General features: G+C 47.4%; 1 protein-coding gene across 1 annotated transcript in view; it reads left to right on the top strand.

The window, feature by feature from the left end:
• The window catches only part of DPF3 (double PHD fingers 3), a 205,527-nt gene that overhangs the window by 75,384 nt on the left and 109,387 nt on the right, over nucleotides 1-20,756 (top strand). The window contains exon 2 of the mRNA XM_054026168.1: nucleotides 13,033-13,193. Coding sequence (XP_053882143.1) covers nucleotides 13,033-13,193 — 161 coding nt within the window. The remainder of the gene's footprint in view (nucleotides 1-13,032; nucleotides 13,194-20,756) is intronic.

Here is a 20,756-nt window from a genome sequence, read left to right as displayed (position 1 = left end):
ATGTGTTTTGGCAGGCAATAGCGCATAAAGCCCAGCCTGCCCTAGACAAAGGAATATGTATTTATTTGTCTGACCAGCTAGATGGCAGAGGACAATGAAAAGTACATTTAAATGTAAAACCATCAAACTAGCAAGTAGGGGAGATGACTGCTCAACAGTCTCGATGGGGAATGGCATCTTCATCCCCACGAAGTGTTCCTGGCTCTGAAATAGAGAAGTGAATTTTGGAGTAATATAAGGGGGGACAAAGAGACATTTGAGTCATCCATCATCTAGGGGGCAAAGGGGAGCAACACTTTTTGAGTTAATGAAAGGTGGATCCTCTTAGCTTTGAAGGCAAGAGTAGCTGGAAACATGGGCGGCGGGTATCATAGACACGGGAAGGAGTTGCCTGCCCAAACAGCCTGACGTCCCCCCGCCCATGCTCCATCCCCAGACTCTATCCTGCCTGCTGTTTCCTGCCCGTCCTCCCGGTGCTGGGGCCATGCCGCTTGTCCAGTGGTGGGGCTGGGGCTGCTATGCCTGTCCAGTGCGGGGGCTGGGGCCACTCCGGCCGCACCACCTGCCTGGGGCTGGAGGCGCTCCGGCCTAGCTGCCTGCCCACCCGCCCAACGCTTGGGCTGGCAGCTCAGCCAGGGAGGGGAGGTGCCTTCAGGGGTGAGGGGTCCGGCTGGCTGGGGTTTGGGCATGGCCCAGGGAGGCTGGGGCAGGCCGGCTGGGAGTCGGGCGCGCCAGGGGCGAGGGTGGGGCTGGGGACGCTAGCCTGGGGCAGAGGCCAGTAGCCACAGTGGGAGGAGGACTGGGGGTGTTGGGCAGAGGCCAGCGGCCACAGTAGGGGCTGGGTTCCGGTGGGCATGGAAGGGGCGGGGCCTCGGCTGGAAGGGGTGGGGCTGGGGCTAGACTCCCCAAGCCAGCGGTTCACCACTGCCCATGGCTGGAAACTGACTATAGGTGAGAAACCTGCTTAGACAAAGATTGTAACTTGCTGAAATTAAATTTTAGTCACTAGGAGGCATGTTTTGTTTCGTTTTATTTGTAACCATACTTGTCATTCTTACCTTTTATCACTTAAACCTGTGTTCTTTGTTAATAAATTTATTCTTGTCTTATTACAAAACCATCTCTGTGCTGTGTATTAAAGTGGAGAGTGAGTCCTCAGCTAACCAATTAGGCTGATGTGCGTACTGTCTCTTTGGAGGCAGTGACCTAACTTCGGTGAGTGCCCAGTGAGACAGCCTAGATGCTGCAGAGAGATATTTCTGTGGAACTTTGCAATTGGGATTCACTGGTTGTTACCTGCAAGGCCAGGTTTGCACTGGCAGAGTCCTGGGGAGTTGCTTGCACAGCAGACAAGCTGATGTGTCAGGGAGCAGATGCATAGCTTAGCAGCAGCCAAGCTCTTACTTGCTGAGGCTGAGAGGAGTAACCCTTAGGTATCTGTCAGTGGTGGCTATGGTCCACTCAGGATGCCTACACTGTGTTCGAGGTTTGATCCCTTGTATCAGTTTGGCCTTACTGTGCATTTGTGAACTGGTGGCAGGCTGCTATGTAGCGCAACACCTTGTCTCTTCTTTCTCCCTAGCTTTTTTGATAAGTTGTGTTTTATGATTTCTGATAATCTGACGCAATATCTCATCGCGCCCATAGTAGGCAGCAGGGCAGACTCAGAAGAAAACATGTCCCCCATCCCCAGAATGGTGGTGGGAAGCAGCTGGCACAAGCCAAGAAGAATACACATGCACACAGCGCGCTCATCCCTAGAGAGTGGGAAGCAAAGGGGCATGGCATGGGTGGGAGTGGGAGCACGAGCGTAGTTACTGTGGCCTCGGAGGGATGAGTATTTGCTAGATTGTTTAGGGCTGCCCCAGAACAAGCTCTGACTGTAAGAGCTTCAGAAAAGCGCCTACCTGATACTACTGCTCCAGTGACTGATGGTGAATTAGAATCTGGGAGGACAGAGAGGGAAATTGATTACATGACGGGGAGAGAGACAGAGAAAGATGGGGGATGGTAAGAGAGAAGCAGCGAGCCTGGGTAGAGGGTCCAACAAGGGTTAATAAAACACACATTGACTGGTTCAGAGAACAATAGCAGTAAAATAATAAAACTTGCCCTCAGATTAAAATGGCTCTTTTGATTGTGCAATACCCTGTTCATCCTTCAGCTCTGAGTAATATAACACCGCTTCAGGAGGTATTTTAACCCTCTGGCAACACTTTACTGCTTGTGCCCTCAAACTCCTCAATATTTGTGTAGCACTAAAACTCTTCTTTTTATCAACTTCACCAACCCTTGCTGAGCCAGCACTGCAAGTCTGGGAAGAGCCGTCTACTTCTGCCTTGAGAGATGAGCTGAAAGGTTAGAGGGGGTGGAAGGCAATAGCATGAGCAATGCAGGTCAGGTTACTAGCGAATTCCTCTTGCAAGATAAGTGGAAGGCCTCTGAAAGGTAATTATTGGAAAGCATAAATTCCTGAGATAACCTGTCCGGGAAGAAATACTGAGGGGAGCAGAGGCCATGTGTTAAAGGCTAGCCATCACTTTAGGGGTAGGGGTTATCCTTTCTCTCCTATTTTTCTGTAACCTCTCCTTGCTTTGACAGGCGAGCCCCTTGTTTCTTTTCCCTCAGCTAGATGTTGCTCCATTCCTGGCCCAGATTATGGAACATTCAGATCCATGTCTCCATGCCATTACCAATGGAACTGATAGAAGGGGAGATTCAGAACCCAGGTCAGCTGGGCACCAGTTTGGGCTTTATCTTTGATTATCACTCTCCAAGCTATGTTAGTGAGGTCAGCATGAGTGGCAAGCTGGTCTGCTGCTCCCTTATTCTGTCAACTGATTTTGGTGTAAAAGAACCTGAACTACATTTCAGTGACCATGAACAGTGGGTTCTGGAATATAACAAAGAAAATCCTGAACTGGTTTTCTGTTGTGGAATGTGCCTTGTAAGTTTCTTGGAAGGAGAGGAATCTGAACTGAAGAGGGAGCACAAGACTGGAAGTCAAGAGAAATGGGTTCTGATCAGGGTCAGCTCCAGGCACCAGCTCAGCAAGCAGCTCCGTTGGGGCAGCCAACGGAGCGGGGCGGCACGTCCGGCTCTTCGGCGGCAATTTGGCGGCAGGTCCCTCACTCCCTCTCGGAGCGAAGGACCAGCTGCCGAATTGCCGCCGAAGACTGAAGCGGCGGCGATAGAGCTGCCTCCGAAGTGCCACAGATCGCGATTGCGGCTTTTTTTTTTTTCCTGCTTGGGGCGGCAAAAACCCTGGAGCCGGCCCTGGTTCTGATCCTAGCTCAGCAACTTATTTCTTGTATGGTCTTGGGCAAATCATTCGGTATTGCTATGCCTCAGTGTCCTCATCTGTAAAATGGGGCTAGAGAATCTACATAAATTGAATTTTTGTGGACTTTAATTAGTGTAAGGGTTCTCAGTGTGGTGTATGTGTGTATTGCTTCTTCACTTGTGCCAGCCAGTTCCCATTGAATGCATTACATATATCTAGCGACATATGTAAACAGGTGCTTTTAGTGTGCTTAGAGAACCTCAGAATTTAATGATTGTATATGTGTAAAAGACACATGTGCCCACCTGGAATGTGCTCTGGGTTCAAATCCAGCGTGCACCCCAGGAGCAGAAGATCCTATACTAGAATTCTGAATTCTCCAGAGTGCACTTTTAATACACCTCATTTCTCTTCCTGTAGGGAACAGTCCTGTACCAGCATGAGGTGACCCAGTATGTCTCTTCCATCTCTAATATCTATGATTTTCTTTGATGGAACAGAGTAGAATGCTGTGGTAGGGGAATACACATACTCTGCTGGACTTCCGTGGTAGATAAAATCACTGTTGGTGGAGAGAGGGAAATTTGATTCCAAATCCCCCTCACAATGTTCTTCTGCCTTATTTCACTGTTAGGTTTAGTACAAGTCAAATGCATCTCTGTTGTAATTCACTCAAGTCTTTTGAGTTACATCAGTAACAGAGTTGTCCCTTTGTGATAAAAAGATTTAATAAATAAAAGAGGCAAAACCTTTATTATTGAAGCTAAGTATGATTTTGAGAGAGTAGAAAATTTAATTATCAACCACAAGTATTTGTTGTTGTGGTAATAATAGCTGAATGGAATAGGTTTTGTTGTTTCCTTATGTATGTTTATTGTATTAATTATGCTGTACCATGGCAATGAAACTGCAAATTATATCTATTCAGAATTAGTGGACTGTTTTTAAAATATTTTTTGTTTGTGGTTGAATGTTTTTTGCCTTTTCCAAGGCTAACCTCAGATGCAAAGTAAATTCTAATTATTAAGTTTCTGTGGATTTATTCTGTATCTATATAATATATTATTTGATTGCAAGGATCACATTGTGTTGCTGGTGTTTTCACTGCAAAGTAGTTAGTGGGGAGACAGAATGGCTCGGGTTACAAACTACTAGTTGCTCCCACACTTGGTGTTGGTTGTACGGTATTGGCCTGACACTCCATTGCCTTGCTTCTTGTGCGATCACTTTCACCTGCGCAAAATGGGTATAAAACTGTACTGTATAAGAATTGTTTCAAAATGACTACAAAAGGGGAAACACAGTGGAAAATCAGGTCCTTTGACCCTATTCATTCAAAGTCTTGTGCTGGGGGAAGCACCTGAAATTTTAGCATAATTACAATTTTGTATGATGGGGAAGCCCAACAGAAAAATCTGCACTGCTTTGCAACCAGCAGAGTTATTTACACCTGTGCAAAGTTCTACCATTCTGACTGAGTGACATTTTACAACCATGTAAATAACTTTCATGGAGTTTAAAACCAAGAGTCTAGGCTGATCTCCTGTATATCACAGGCCAATAATTTTCACTCACAGTGAATCACAGTTTGTATCTTCGAAAAGGGCTTACAATCATCACTAAAGTAATCCACACCACCGAGGCAGGCCAGTAGTATTGCCCCCGCATTGCAGATAGGGGAACTGAGACAAAGAGAGATTAACTGCCATGCCCAAGCCTCTGAGGGAGTCTGTGTCAAAGCCAGAATTAGAACTCAACTCTGCTGCCTTCCGGACAGGTCAGATCAGCAGACCACACTTCTTACTGGTCCAAATTCCTACCATTCCAGCCCAGTATGGGAATTCTAGACTGTGAGAGTTGGATGGAAAGACTTTGCTTTTTACTGAAGCTGGCCCTAGATTTGTGATCAGATTAAGTTCATCAGAGCTAAGGAGATTTCTTATGCTCCCAAACCCCTGCTGCTTGAAATGTTAAGTCCCCCTTTCTAAAAAAAAATCTCTTGGATGCCAGTCACTGATCATCCTTTTTTGGTGCTTAAGGTTTCACTAGTTCACATCTTTAGCAATTTAAGAGAGAGCACAGGACCTTCTGAGGAGATTAGCATCAATCTGAATTCTGGTTGCTGTCTTCATCTACAAAAGGGGTCTAGGTTATTATCTTGTCCACCTGTTGTTAGTTTAATTGGATGATACAGCACCTCTTTAAAACAGGATCTGTGGCCTGAGAGAGAGTAGATACTCCGAGATACTTTCAAGGAACCTGCCTCTGAGCTTAACCTAATCGATCACTGTGCTGAGTCTAATAGAGCTGTACAGGTACCCTGTTTTGTGGTGTGGAGACTACCACCTATCCTGACTCCCAGTGGGAATGGATGGAGGGAGGAAGGGGCAATGTGAATAAATTACTGCTGTTCAAAGCCCAGTGTCCCTGAAAATTGCAGAGAAATTCACCTTCTGAACTAACTCACCTGACCCCTGAAAGTCATTACCTCACATGTAGGAAACCGCAGTGTCTAGCTAACGAACTTGAATGTTAATGCTTTGGTGCTGAATAAGGTACTGTGTTCATCCCAGAAGCATGAGCTTGCATCATAGCCTGATGTTCCTTTTTTTTTTTTGAATGGAGATGCTGCCGGGACACACATGCCTTCCTGACAGGAGTGGTGGGACTAAAACAAATCTGCTTCACATACTGCATTTCTTGCTATGCCTCCATTTGTAACTATCCTTCTGCAGCCAGTTTATTTACATGAGACAGCTGAAATTTCAAACTGGATTAAAATATAACCTGTGAATGTAAAAATAAATAAATAAATAAAAATTCAGAACAATGACACTAGTGTGCTTAATCTGTGGGGCCAGATTCTCTGGTAGGATCCAGCCCTCTAGCACCACTCAGGCAGCACTGAAGGGCTGGATTCTCTCCATTAATGGCCAGCAGAGTTCCCCTTCACAAGGAGAGATGTCCCCTGGCAAAAACATATAGAGGGGATGCTGGGGATGGGTGCACGTTACACTGATCTTCCACTGGCATAAGGTTCCTTAGGTTCTTATGCCAATGGTGTAAATTATAGTAGCGCCCTGGCTGCTCTAATACATGGGCTGGGCTGGCACTGAATCAGTAACCTGTAATCAACTTTCTGATGCCTTCCTTCCTCCCAATCTCCTTTGCCAGGCACAATGTACAGAACCTGGCACAATGGGGCCCTGACCCTGATGAGACCTTCAGGCATTTCTACAACACACGTTTATTATTTTTCCTACATCTCTATACTGCTTTGCAATCTGATATATAGACTAAAATATACATGTGCTATCCACTGAAACAGTATGTAGGGAACGTCTTTTTTTCTTTTTCTTTTCCTGTCTGTTTTCCTACCAGACCCTACAGCATCCAAACAGCAGGTTGCAAATGTCTTCAGAAATCATGGCTGGATTAAAAATAGAGATCTGACTCCGATGCTGTGGAAAGTTGCATAAGATTGCCCTTCTCCCACCGAGCAAAACAAAGCCAATCAGCTGGTATAGAAGTGGGATGGATGTTTGATGGACTCTGAGCCTCAGAAAGCAGGAGAGGCTGGGAGGCGTATGTGTGAGGCAGCATGAAAGAAGCCAGGTTCATATTTAAAAACCAAAAGAACCTATTTTGCAAACAGACCAGATCATTCCATGGCCTTTCTGGAAATGTCTGCCTTGCCTTCACTCATATTCAAACCCTTGTACATCATTTGAGGATCTTGTGTGATGCCCTCACCTCTGTGCCATAGCATCTCCCAAAGAACCTGACAGAAAAAAATCTTAATAGTGTACATAAGGGTATCAGACTATAATTAAACAAAGACTGAGTGCTCCTCTGGGCTGTTCTCAATGGATTTTATAATCCATATGCAATACCTAAATAGGATGATGACAGGCCCTTTAGAAATGCTGATAGGTTGGTCAGATAGATTAGACAAAAACCAAACAAACTGTCTTTGTTGATTCTGGACCAAGTGTGATAGATACCCCAAAATCCCACAGCGGAATCTGAGGGTAAACTGCCACGTTGTGTACTAGCTTTTTTCCCTTTGTGATCTTACCTAGGCCTGGGTAGAGTGTGTCACAATAGTCCAGCTGGAGGTGATGAACATAAATGACTGTGATCAGACCATCTTTTGGGAGGAATAGAATGGAGTCTTCTTGCTAGTTCGAGATGGGGAAAGGCACTTTTGGTGACTGCTTCTATTTGATTGTCCATGTCAGTGATGGTGCAAGTCCTTGGAGTCCTAATGGACTATCTTAACTCCTCAGTTCCTCAGAACATTTCTTGCTTCCAGACAGCTTCACTTCATTCTTGCCTGGATTCCAGTTGGGCCAGCTTCTTTTTCCTCCTTTGCACCCTCCTTCCCACACTGAGCTATCTGGGAGCCTGCTCCCTGGGTTAGTTGAGAAGGGTACATACAGCAGTGTGTCAATGTATTGCTGACATTGTAGCCCATGTCATCTCACAATATCCCCTAAGGTTCTGCCTAGATGTTGTTAAATAGAAGTGGTGACAGGACTGAGCTCTGAGGCACTCTGCATGTCAGAGCTCTTGGAGGAGGAGCAGCTGTCCATCATGGGTCTTTGGGGATCTGTTGGAAAGGAATGAGTGTAGCCAGCATAGCACAATTCTCTCATGACATGCCAAGACAAGTAGTTGAGTCAGCAGTACCTCATGATCAGCAGTGTCAAAGGCAGCTGATAGATTGAGTAGTATCAGCTTGATTGAGTCACCTCAGTCCAACTCCATGAGGAGCCCCGAAACCCCATTGCTGCTTCATTACCAGACTCTGCTATGAAGTCAGGCTGGGAGAGTCCACATTTTCTGCTGAGGTTGTGTTGCTGGAGTTGATTTATCATTATTTTCTTGAATCTTGCCAAGGTTTGAAATGGGATGGTAGTTAGTCAGGTCACTAGCGTCAAGTATTGGTTTCTTGAGCAGTTTCAGGTTTACGTATTTTCTAATTGCACTCCTCATCCCGTGCAATGACACTTTGGTCTTAAAATAAGAGTAGAGCCAAAAAGTATAGAAAATAAAATCTCAGTGGGCATGCTGTTGCTCTTGGGAAGGATAGTGAATTCTCTGCACTTCAGCACAGCTAGGGACACTAGCAAACCTCCAGAGAGAAAAGGCTGCTTGTTTCTCTCTCCTTTTATTTTCATCTTAACACCTCCATTGTTTGTAATGAGCACTGCCATAGAGGGAAACGATACTACAGAAAAGAAGGATCTGACCTCTGTGGGACTGGATCCAATCCAAGTTTGAAGGTGGAGGTACCCAGGGTCTGGTAAGCATCTAGAAGCTGTATTTTAATGGCATAAAATTTCTGGGGGTGATAAGTGAGTGTGATCTCTTCTGGGGTTGGCTGGCTATTTGTTTTTAATGAGTATTTCATCCCTTGGTTTCTAATCTGAGATGTGACAGGTGCTAAAGAATGCTCTAAATTATGCTTAGCTTTGAGCTTCTCTAGCAGCTAGAGATCGGTAGCATGCGCTCACCCTCAGGCAATGTACCCTGTACCAGGGCAGGATGGAAGGGAGTGGCACAGAGCTGCTACATTGGCTCTATGCCGGCCTGGGCTTTCCTGTATTCAAGAGGAATCCTGAAGGATGTGAAGGGATATAAAGCAGCTAAGGTGTAACATAGGATCACTGTCTTTAATAGTGACCTAGGGACCAATCTAACTCTTGTATTAAAGTAGTGCTAGGTACTGTACAGACAAATAGTATGTGACTATCTCTGCCTTGAAGGGTTTACAGTCTAAATAGACAAGACAAAGGTTGCAAGAAGGGAAGGATTATTATCCATTGACTTTGCTCGGGGTTAGATCAGGCTGTTACTGATGAGTAGAAAATCTTAATTTCTCAACATTTAAAAGGACATAGACTTAACAGAAATCATGGGGCCTGATTCGTCACCCTGTTACCTGGGTGTTATGCCAGCAGGGCCGGCTCTGGCTTTTTTGCTGCCCAAGGCAAACCCCCCCCCCCATGCGGCAGGGGAGGCCGAGCCAGGCCGCGGGCCGCTCTCCCCGACTGGCCGGAGCGCTGGCGGGAGGGCGGCGAGCCTGGCCGGGGCTCCGCTCTCCCGGACCGGCTGGAGTGCCTGGGGGAGGGTGGCGAGCCCGCCGCAGCTCTGCTCTCCCCGGCAGCCAGAGCGCCGGGAGGAGGGCGGAGAGCCTGCCGCGGCTCCGCTCTCCCCGGCGGCCAGAGAGCCCGCCGCAGCTCCGCTCTCCCTGGCGGCCAGAGCGCCGGGGGGAGGGCGGCGAGCTGGCCGGGGCTCCGCTCTCCCCGGCGGCCGGAGCACTGCGCCGCCCCCCTTCAGGTGCCGCTCGAAGCACAAGCTTGGTGGGCTGGTGCCTGGAGCCAGCCCTGTATGCCAGTGACATTCCCCTGAAGTCAGGGTAATTGTATTAGCATAACATCAGTGTTTAGAGAGATGATAAGCAGGTCTTACATATTTTATGAATGGTTTTCCTAACCTGTGTTGCTAATTACACTAAATGATTGAACCTGAAAGAATTTTTAAAATGTAATTTACTTTTCACTATTAATGTGATTTGTTTACTTTTTACTCTTCGTTGAACTTGGTCAGTAAAAATAGATTGGGCCATTAAGTTTTGCTTAAGTCACTTCAGTTCCCTGTTTCCCTTCCCACCCTTTATCTGTCCTATCTATTTAGACTGTAAGTTCTTTGGGGCAGGCTGTCTTTCTCTTATGTGTATGTACAATGCCCAACACAATAGGCTCTTGACCTCCTTTGACGCTTTTAATACTAATAATATTACTCATATTGTGATTCCAGGGAAGTTCATGTTAAAACAAACAAAATAACAAAGTTTTCCATTAAGATGTAACTGATGTAATAAAATGTTGCTTTGCTTTTTAATGTCAATTATTCTCCATGGTTTCAGCCTTCAGAACCAGAGCTTGGCCCAACCCTCAGACCACCACTGTAGATCCCCCACTTCTCCAAAGTTTGAGTTTTTTGGATTTGGGGATTTTAGATTCTGCTCATCATAAAAGAGTCAACTGTGAAGTTTGAATCTGGATCCAAACTTCCCTAAAGTTCAGAGGTGATTGGGTCCAAACCAGAACCTTGCATCCACATCTCAATTAACTAATTAGTATTTTTTATAGAAGAAGAAAAGCTCTAATTTAAAAATAATTACAGTTGGTATGAAATATCTAGTCTCCAGCCAAACATAACTCTCAATGGAGTTACATGGAGGATGAATTTGATCTACTAGACTGTCAGCTTCTACTGATCATCAAACACATTTAAGTTTTGGAAAACCTTTCTTCCCCTTGTAGGAAAACCTAAATTTTAGGCTTAAACCATACTTGACAGTGTCACTTTAAGCCAAATATTTAACAGTCAAAGATTTACAGTTATTTTCAGTTTACAGCACAATGGAAACTGAATTAGTCTCCAGCTATGACTCCTATCCTGGTTGCTGTAGTTTATTCTGTTGAGTTTTTGTTAATACAGTATGCCGGTCATGCTCATATTTCGTTGGGGGTGGTGTGTGTGTGATTCTTAGTACACAAAGAACCTGTGCATTGGGTGACAGTTTGTTTTCATCCAGTTTCTACTCTTTGTTCTATAAAGACCTCAGTATGTCTGGACATCCCTGGTTTAACATAGGAAGGAATTTGACTTTGCATGGCTGATACTCAAAGTGTTTGTGAGAACTGTTAATCTTTGATCAATCTGAGTTTCCTTGTTACTGACTTTGATTACACAAGTATATGTGAAAGCCAGTTTTAATGATAGCTTTTAATAAGTTTTCATTTCTACTCAGTCAATCTCATACAGTATGTGCAGCTTTTTTCCCTCCCTGGAAGCAGGGGCCTGGTATTGTCTCCCTGGGATCTGAGTGCAGAGAAGACCCTGCTGTATGCAGAACTCTATCTGCATGGACTGTACATCCACATTACTGTCCTCTCCCATCCTCTTCAGCATTGCATGCAAGGAGCCAGGCCTATATTGGTTCTGGGGCCAGTGGACAGAGGGGGAAGATGGGGCTGAGAGGGGCTAGATACACCATGCGTGTTGTCTGCTGCAAGAAACAATTGGACAGTCCTCTGAAAAGCTGTTGCAGCTTGAGGCTATATCAGCTGTTATGTGTAGCCCCTATATCTGACACCTTTTTATTGGCTGCTTTTCCCTCTCTCCTCCACTTTTGCTCCCTTGGCATGCAATTTTCTCTCTTGTTGCAGACTAATGAATGCCAAATTCAGTGCAAGTTATACTACTTTACCACTTATACCTATTTTCTGATCAACTTGTGCCCATTGCTGAATTTCACCCAATAGGATGAGGGCCAGCTCCCGGGGTATGCAGTGGCAGCTTTGTGACACTCCAGCTCGATGGCCAATCTGTGTCATCAAAGTGGCACAACATACTGGAGAATTTGGCCCCACATTGTTGAAAGTATGCCTTTCTCACTATTAAAGAAGCTAACTAGGAAATTTCGGGCTCTCTCTGGTGTGCAGTTTGTGTTTGTTTTTGTTTTTTTACCATTCTCTATAGAAGCCGAATGGTTCACGAAGTTTGGAACAAATGGCTATTTATCAAATAAATGATATGATAATGAGAAGTCTCTCTAAATATCATCCCACCTTTGTAAACTCAAGAACAAAAGATTTGTCATGCTGGTAAATCTAGTATCCTACTTCCTGGTCAATGCCCTAAGCCAGCTGTGGAAAGCTGTAAAGGGGCAAGGGTTAGATTTCTTTCCTGTCCCTTGCAGTGGTCACCTTGTGCCACGTTGCACATACTGGTATGTTTCATTTCTGTAGTGCCAGTCATCTAAAGGACCACAAGCACTTTACAAACTATGGGCTAACATGTTATATATCAAGCCAAACCCTTAACGTGCAGCTGTGCTTAGCTCTCCACTCTCCCTGATTATTCTACCTAGGAGCACAGATAAATCCCTATTGCTAGCTCAGGGGACACATACCCATAAGCAGGCAGAGCCTGCATCTCACCTGCAGGACCAGCCTTGGAGCAGCGGTGTGTGTCTGCAGGTTTTGAAGTGGAGTTCTTTTAAACTGGCCCTCTTTAAAGCAGCTTTTCAGTTGTTCAAACATACTGCGGAAGTTGCCCTCCGATACGGAACAAAACTATGGGCTCATTTTGTGAGCTGGATTCGAACCGGCACACTAGAAATGAAAATCTTTGCCTCCCATTGCCCAGAGCTGTCTGTTTCCCTGACTGACGATTGCTTTAGCCTTAAACGTATGTCTACATTGCAGCTGGGAGTGAGCATCTCAGCCTGGGTAGACAGGCCTGCACTAACAGGGCTCAAGTTATCATGCTAATAATAGCAGTGTGGATGTTGCTGCACTGGTGCTAGCCACCTGATCAGGTGAGTCTGAGCTTGGGTGGCTAGCCTGAGCCTCTGCCAGTGCAGAACATCCACGCTGCTATTTTTAGCATGATAGCTTGAGCCCTGTTAGCACAGGTCTGTCTACCTGGGCTGGGACACTTGCTCCCAGCTGCAGTATAGACATACCCTCAGTGTCTAATCTTCTTATGACTCTTACTACTCTGCCCGTGACACCCTGTGGCAGTAAGCGCCTCAGGTTAATGTGTACAATGTGTCTGGTGAAAGTATTTCCGCTCGTCCATTTTTAATTAACCCCACGTCCCCTTCTTTCCATTACTTGTTCAGGGAGACCAAAGCAATCTCTTACTCTCTGCTCTTTTCCTCCTGGCAGACTTGGAGACCAGTTCTACAAAGAAGCCATCGAGCACTGCCGCAGCTACAACTCCCGGCTGTGCGCCGAGCGCAGCGTCCGCCTCCCCTTCCTGGATTCGCAGACTGGGGTAGCTCAGAACAACTGCTACATCTGGATGGAGAAGAGGCATCGGGGACCAGGTAGGCAGCTATGTGTGTATGGAGGGCAGGCCGCTGAGCCCTCATGGGGTTTAATTACTAAAAACTCAAACCTGGTAAGCGCCACACACATAGGAGAAGTTGCCTAAACCGCCGGGCCTGGAGGGGATTCCCTTTGGTAACTGCAGAGAGCAGATCCTACTTATTATTTCTATTGCTTGACATAGTTTCTAATGCTGCATCATCACAGCTCCTTTATTACTATTGATCTGAGTTAGTTGCATAATAGAGGACCTCTACCCAAGATAGCCTTGGAAATATTTTAAAGGAGGGAAGTCTCTCTCACTAACCTTATTTCTCAATAGGAAACATAAATTTAGGGAGAGTCTTATCTTCTGAAATTCACTTGTGATTAGAGCAGGGGACCAGGAGTCAAGAGATCTAGATTCTGTTCCCAGCTCTGCCTTAGACAGATCACTTGGTCTTCACCTCTGTGTCTCAGTTTTCCATCTGTGAAAGGAGGATAAATGTTCTCGTAAATATGTTACAAAGGCAATATGGGCCTGATCCAAAATCCACTGAAAAAGACCTCCATTGACTTCAATGGGCTTTCGATCAGGTTCTAATTCATTAATGTTTGTAGAACAGATTGAGATCCTCGCATGGAAGTTAAAGTATTATTGTTGGGTCAACCCTAAGCACCCTACTGTAACAAAACTCCCACTGAAGCCATTGAGAATGTAGCCAGATGCATTATTTGTTGAGAGAATGGAATTTTTGACACTTTCATCTATGCCAAGTTGTTTGGTTTGTTTTTTTTCAATATTTGGGACAAAGACCCAAAATAAGAGGGGAACACCCAAAATTTACAGTGAAGGGTTGATTATCCAAGGGCCTTGGTGGGAAGTGTACACACTTATAAATAATTGGGGTTCTGGTTAACTGACATTCTCAGTTCAATAGACATTGGATGATATAGCTCTGTTTTGGATATTTGATGGTTGGATAATGGAGGTTGCACCCTCTCCTTAACTAATATGTGATTCATTTTAGAGCCAAAATAGCATTTTGTATAATTTGTGATTTATGGGTTTCCTTTTTGCGTAAATCATTTACAGTAAGCAAAAATGAAATCATACCAAGATGGCGGCGGCAGTGGTGGCGGTGGTGGTGGTGGTGGCCTGGGGCAGAAGAGGTAAATGTGGGTCTCTCATGAGGAATGTGATTTCTAATAAGAGACCGCATCTATGTGTGCAGTACTAGCGCCATGTCCTGCTTATTTACTCTTGTGAGTAGTCCCGTGGAAGTCAACGGGCCTACTTGTAGAGGTAAGATGAGTGGGCTTTGGTTCTTGGGGTTTGCAGCTGTGGAGGGAGCAGACTGGTTATGTTCAGATCAAACTCCGTAGTGATGCTTTTGCAAATGAGAATAGTGGCAGGAAGCAGGTTGTGTTCCCTCATTTTAGCCCCACTTTTTTGCATGTGTTTCAGCAAATCTATCGAGGTGCTTAAGTGGCTATAGAATCTGAATGTCTCAAGTGTTTAAGAAGAGAAATAACGATCTCTCACTCTTTCTTCCTTCCTAGCCTCCGGGAGAAATGCCTGGACTAGTTTCTAGCTCTTGGTTTCTGTGTGTGTTCATGTGCATTTTGTATGGGTGCAGGTTGAGGGAAAGCTAAGTCCAAGATGTGTTTTTGTGTCTAGTTTTATTTGTGGGGAGGTCCTTGGTCATTCTTATTTCTTGTGGTAGACAGTTCCACAGTCTTGGGATGGTGCAATCTGTTCTTTTCTCTGTGACTGGCCAGGTGGAGTCATAGCTGGCCCAGGGGCATACGGAGGAAACAGTTCCTACATTCCATCAAGTTCAGGGACTGGAATTTTCCCTGGCCATTTCACAGGGCACAGAATGGGGGAAGGCATCTTACACTGTTCCCCACCTGCACACCAGGACTCAGGGCTTGTGTGTACATAAATATTAACCCAGAATAAGGTAGCATATGAATTTAAAGTAGATTAACTATTCCCAATTAATTCCATGTGTGGATGCTTTTATTCTGGAATAAGATTGCCTTATTCCAAATTAGTTTACTCCATTTTGATAGTAGATTAAACTAATTCGGAATGAGGTGCTCTCATTCCAGGGTCAGAGCATCCACACATGGAATTCATGGGGAATGGCTATTCCAGCATAACATCTCCGCCGCACCCCCACCCAATGTAAACAAGTCCTGAGGCTAGGGTCGGCCCTAATTAGGGTATGTCTACACTACGAAATTAGTTCGAATTTATAGAAGCCGGTTTTATTGAAATCGGTTGTATACAGCCGATTGTGTGTGTCCACACAATAAAATGCTCTAGGTGCTCTAGTCGGCGGACCGCGTCCACAGTACGAGGCTAGCGTCGACTTCCGGAGCATTGCACTATGGGTAGCTATCCCACAGCTATCCCACAGTTCCCGCAGTCTCTGCCGCCCCTTGGAATTCTGGGTTGAGATCCCAATGCCCGGATGATGCAAAACAGTGTCGCGGGCGGTTCTGGGTACATGTCGTCAGGCCCCTCCCTCCCCCGTCACAGCAACGGCAGACAATAGATTCGCGCCTTTTTACCTGGGTTACCTGGGTTACCTGTGCAGACAACATGGAGCCCGCTCAGCTCAGCTGAGCTCACCATCACCATATGTCCTCTGGGTGCCGGCAGACGTGGGACTGCATTGCTACACAGCAGCAGCTGCTAACTGCCTTTTGGCGGTAGACGGTGCAGTAGACTGGTAGCCTTCATCGGCGATCTGGGTGCTGGCAGCCGTGGGGCTTGCCTTTTGGCAGTAAATGGTGTATTACGACTCTTAGCCGGCCTATTACAAGTCGGGTCATCGCACGTTAGCAGAGTCTTCCCTGAGCAGCAGCTCATGCAATAGGCCTGAAGACCATCGTCATACACCGCCCCGTATTTGCTGCCAAGCACCCAGAAAGATGCCGAGGGCTATCAGTCACGCTGCACCGTCGTCTTAAGATGTAAAAAAATAGATTTGCTCTGTATTCATTTGCTTCCCCCTCCCTCCGTCAAATCAACAGCCTGCTAAACCCAGAGTTTTCAGTTTAATCTTTGGGGGGGACCAGTCTGTGACAGTTGTTTGTGTCTCTCCCTGATGCACAGCCACCGTTCTTTATTTTAATTCCCTGTGCCTGTACGCCATGTCGTCACTCGGCCCCCCTCCCTCCTTCCCCTAGGCCGTCAGATACTACGTTTGCGCCACAGCTCGAGCCGAGAAGCGGTTCGCGCCTTTTCTTTGAATTCTGGGTTGAGATCCCAATGCCCGGATGATGCAAAACAGTGTCGCGGGCGGTTCTGGGTACATGTCGTCAGGCCCCTCCCCCCTCGTCACAGCAACGGCAGACAATAGATTCGCGCCTTTTTACCTGGGTTACCTGTGCAGACAACATACCACGGCAAGCATGGAGCCCGCTCAGCTCAGCTGAGCTCACCGTCACCATATGTCCTCTGGGTGCCGGCAGACGTGGGACTGCATTGCTACACAGCAGCAGCTGCTAACTGCCTTTTGGCGGTAGACGGTGTAGCATGAGTGATAGCCGTGGGGCTGGCAGCCGTAGGGCTGCATTGCACCAGCCCCTTGCAGGCGATGGTATATTATGACTGGTACCCATCATCGTCATACTGGTATGGCTGTCAATCATGGCCACCTGGGCAGACATGCTACTGTTTTGATGATGACAGTTACCAGTCGTAATATACTATTTTCTGCCAATTGCCCAATATTGTCTGCTAAGCACCCAGAAGAGGCCGAGGGCGATGCTGGGTGCTGGCGGACATGGGGCTGGCAGACGTGGGGCTGCATTGCTACACAGCAGCAGCCCCTTGCCTTTTGGCAGATGATGGTATATTATGATTGGTACCCATCATCATCGTACTGGTATGGCTGTCACTCATGCTGCAGCGTCGGCTGCCACCTTAAGATGTAAAAAATAGATTTGTTCTGTGTTCATTTGCTTCCCCTTCCTCCGTGAAATCAACGGCCTGCTAAGCCCAGGGTTTCCAGTTTAATCTTTGGGGGGACCATTCTGTGTGACAGTTGTTTGTGTTTCTCCCTGTTCCTGTACCTGTACGCCATGTCGTCACTCGGCCCTCCCTCCCTCCCTCCCTCCCTCCCTCCTTCTCCTGGTCCATCAGATACTACTTTCGCGCCTTTTTTCTGACCAGGCGCCATAGCTAGCACTGGGACCATGGAGCCCGCTCAGATCACCGCGGCAATTATGAGCACTATGAACACCACGCGCATTGTCCTGGAGTATATGCAGAGCCAGAACATGCCAAGGCGAAACCCGGACCAGGCGAGGAGGCGATTGCAGCGCGGCGACGAGAGTGATGAGGAAATTGACATGGACATAGACCTCTCACAAGGCACAGGCCCCAGCAATGTGGAAATCATGGTGTCACTGGGGCAGGTTGATACCGTGGAACGCCGATTCTGGGCCCGGGAAACAAGCACAGACTGGTGAGATCGCATCGTGCTGCAGGTATGGGACGATTCCCAGTGGCTGCGAAACTTTCGCATGCGTAAGGCCACTTTCATGGAACTTTGTGACTTGCTTTCCCCTGCCCTGAAACGCCAGGATACCAAGATGAGAGCAGCCCTCACAGTTGAGAAGCGAGTGGCGATAGCCCTGTGGAAGCTTGCAACGCCAGACAGCTACCGGTCAGTCGGGAATCAATTTGGAGTGGGCAAATCTACGGTGGGGGCTGCTGTGATCCAATTTGCCAGGGCAATGAAAGACCTGGTGATAGCAAGGGTAGTGATTCTGGGCAACGTGCAGTCAATAGTGGATGGTTTTGCTGAAATGGGATTCCCAAACTGTGGCGGGGCCATAGACGGAACCCATATCCCTATCTTGTCACCGGAGCACCAAGCCACCGACTACGTAAACCGCAAGGGGTACTTTTCAATGCTGCTGCAAGCCCTGGTGGATCACAAGGGACGTTTCACCAACATCAACGTGGGATGGCCGGGAAAGGTACATGATGCTCGCGTCTTCAGGAACTCTGCTCTGTTTCGAAAGCTGGAGGAAGGGACTTTCTTCCCGGACCAGAAAGTGACCATTGGGGATGTTGAAATGCCTATCGTGATCCTTGGGGACCCAGCCTACCCCTTAATGCCATGGCTCATGAAGCCGTACACAGGCAGCCTGGACAGGAGTCAGGACCTGTTCAACTACAGGCTGAGCAAGTGCCGAATGGTGGTAGAATGTGCATTTGGACGTTTAAAAGCGCGCTGGCGCAGCTTACTGACTCGCTCAGACCTCAGCGAAAAGAATATCCCCATTGTTATTGCTGCTTGCTGTGCGCTCCACAATATCTGTGAGAGTAAGGGGGAGACCTTTATGGCGGGGTGGGAGGTTGAGGCAACTCGCCTGGCCACTGATTACGCGCAGCCAGACACCAGGGCGGTTAGAGGAGCACAGCAGGGCGCGGTGCGCATCAGAGAAGCTTTGAAAACGAGTTTTGTGACTGGCCAGGCTACTGTGTGAAACTTCTGTTTGTTTCTCCTTGATGAACCCTCCAACCCCCCCCCCCCGACCCGGTTCACTCTACTTCCCTGTAAACCAACCACCCCACCCCACCCTCCCCTCCCGCTTGCAGAGGCAATAAAGTCATTGTTTTTTCACATTCATGCATTCTTTATTAGTTCCTTACAGAGGTAGGGGGATAATTGCCAAGGTAGCCTGGGATGGGTGGGGGAGGAGGGATGGAAAAGGACACACTGCATTTTAAAACTTTAACTCTTATTGAAGGCCAGCCTTCTGATGCTTGGGCGATCATCTGGGGTGGAGTGACTGGGTGGACGGAGGCCCCCCCACCGTGTTCTTGGGCGTCTTGGTGAGGAGGCTATGGAACTTGGGGAGGAGGGCTGTTGGTTACACAGGGGCTGTAGCGGCGGTCTCTGCTCCTGCTGCCTTTCCTGCAACTCAACCATACGCTCGAGCATATCACTTTGATGCTCCAGCAGACGGAGCATTGCCTCTTGCCGTCTGTCTGCAAGCTGACGCCACCTATCGTCTTCAGCCCGCCACTTGCTCTGTTCTTCCCGCGATTCAGCCCGCCACCTCTCCTCTCGTTCATATTGGGCTTTTCTCATCTCCGACATTGACTGCCTCCACGCATTCTGCTGTGCTCTATCAGCCTGGGCGGACATCTGCAGCTCCGTGAACATCTCGTCCCTCGTCTTACGTTTTCTCTTTCTAATGTTCACGAGCCTCTGCGAAGGAGAAACATTTGCAGCTGGTGGAGGAGAAGGGAGAGGTGGTTAAAAAAGACACATTTTAGGGAACAATGGGTACACTCTTTCATTACAAGGTCGCATATTTCGGCTTGCAGGCAGCCATCGTAGGCCACAGTGTTTTGGCTTTTTTAACCTTCTTAACATGCGGGAAAGGTTGCAAACAGCAGCGCATTTCCCATATCAAGGATGAATTGGGTTGTCCATTTAAAATGGGGTTTCAATGTAAAAGGAGGGGGCTGCGGTTTCCCAGTTAACATGCGGCACAAACACAAGTAAACCACCCCCCCCACACACACACACGATTCTCTGGGATGATCACTTCACCCCTCCCCCCACCGCGTGGTTAACAGCGGGGAACATTTCTGGTCAGAAGAGCAGGAACGGGCGCCTCTGAATGTCCCCCTTAATAAAATCACCCCATTTCAACCAGGAGAGCTTTCTGGAGACGTCCCTGGAGGATTTCCGCTCCATCCCCATACACGTTAACAGACTTGCTTGCTTTTTTTTTGTAATGTTTACAAATATTTACAAAGTTACACTCACCAGAGGTCTCCTGTGTGCCCTGAGGGTCTTGGGTGAGTTCGGGGGTTACTGGTTCCAGGTCCAGGGTCACAAACATATCCTGGCTGTTGGGGAAACCGGTTTCTCCGCTTCCTTGCTGCTGTGAGCTACCTACAGTACCTCCATTGTCATCTTCCTCGTTCCCCGAACCGTCTTCCCTGTGTGTTTCTCCCGTGAGAGAGTCATAGCACACGGTTGGGGTAGTGGTGGCTGCACCCCCTAGGATCGCATGCAGCTCCGCGTAGTAGCGGCAAGTTTGCGGCTCTGCCCCGGACCTTCCGTTTGCTTCTCTGGCTTTGTGGTAGGCTTGCCGTAGCTCCTTAATTTTCACGCGGCACTGCTGTGTGTCCCTGTTATGGCCTCGGTCCTTCATGGCCTTGGAGATCTTTTCTAATACTTTTCCATTTCTTTTACTGCTACGGAGTTCAGATATCACTGCTTCATCTCCCCATATGGCGAGCAGATCTCGTACCTCCCGTTCGGTCCATGCTGGAGCTCTTTTGCGATCCTGGGAGGACTCCATGACGGTTACCTGTGCTGATGAGCTCTGCGTGGTCACCTGTGCTCTCCATGCTGGGCAAACAGGAAATGAAATTCAAACCTTCGCGGGTCTTTTCCTGTCTACCTGGTCAGTGCATCTGAGTTGAGAGCGCTGTCCAGAGCGGTCACAATAAAGCACTGTGGGATAGCTCCCGGAGGCCAATAACATCGAATTCCGTCCACACTACCCCAATTCCGACCCGCAAAGGCCGG

The sequence above is a fragment of the Malaclemys terrapin genome, chromosome 4 (assembly GCF_027887155.1).
Source record: "Malaclemys terrapin pileata isolate rMalTer1 chromosome 4, rMalTer1.hap1, whole genome shotgun sequence".
Taxonomy (NCBI): domain Eukaryota; kingdom Metazoa; phylum Chordata; order Testudines; family Emydidae; genus Malaclemys; species Malaclemys terrapin.
Note: the sequence above shows the minus strand (reverse complement) of the source record. Positions and strands in the feature narration are given on the sequence as shown.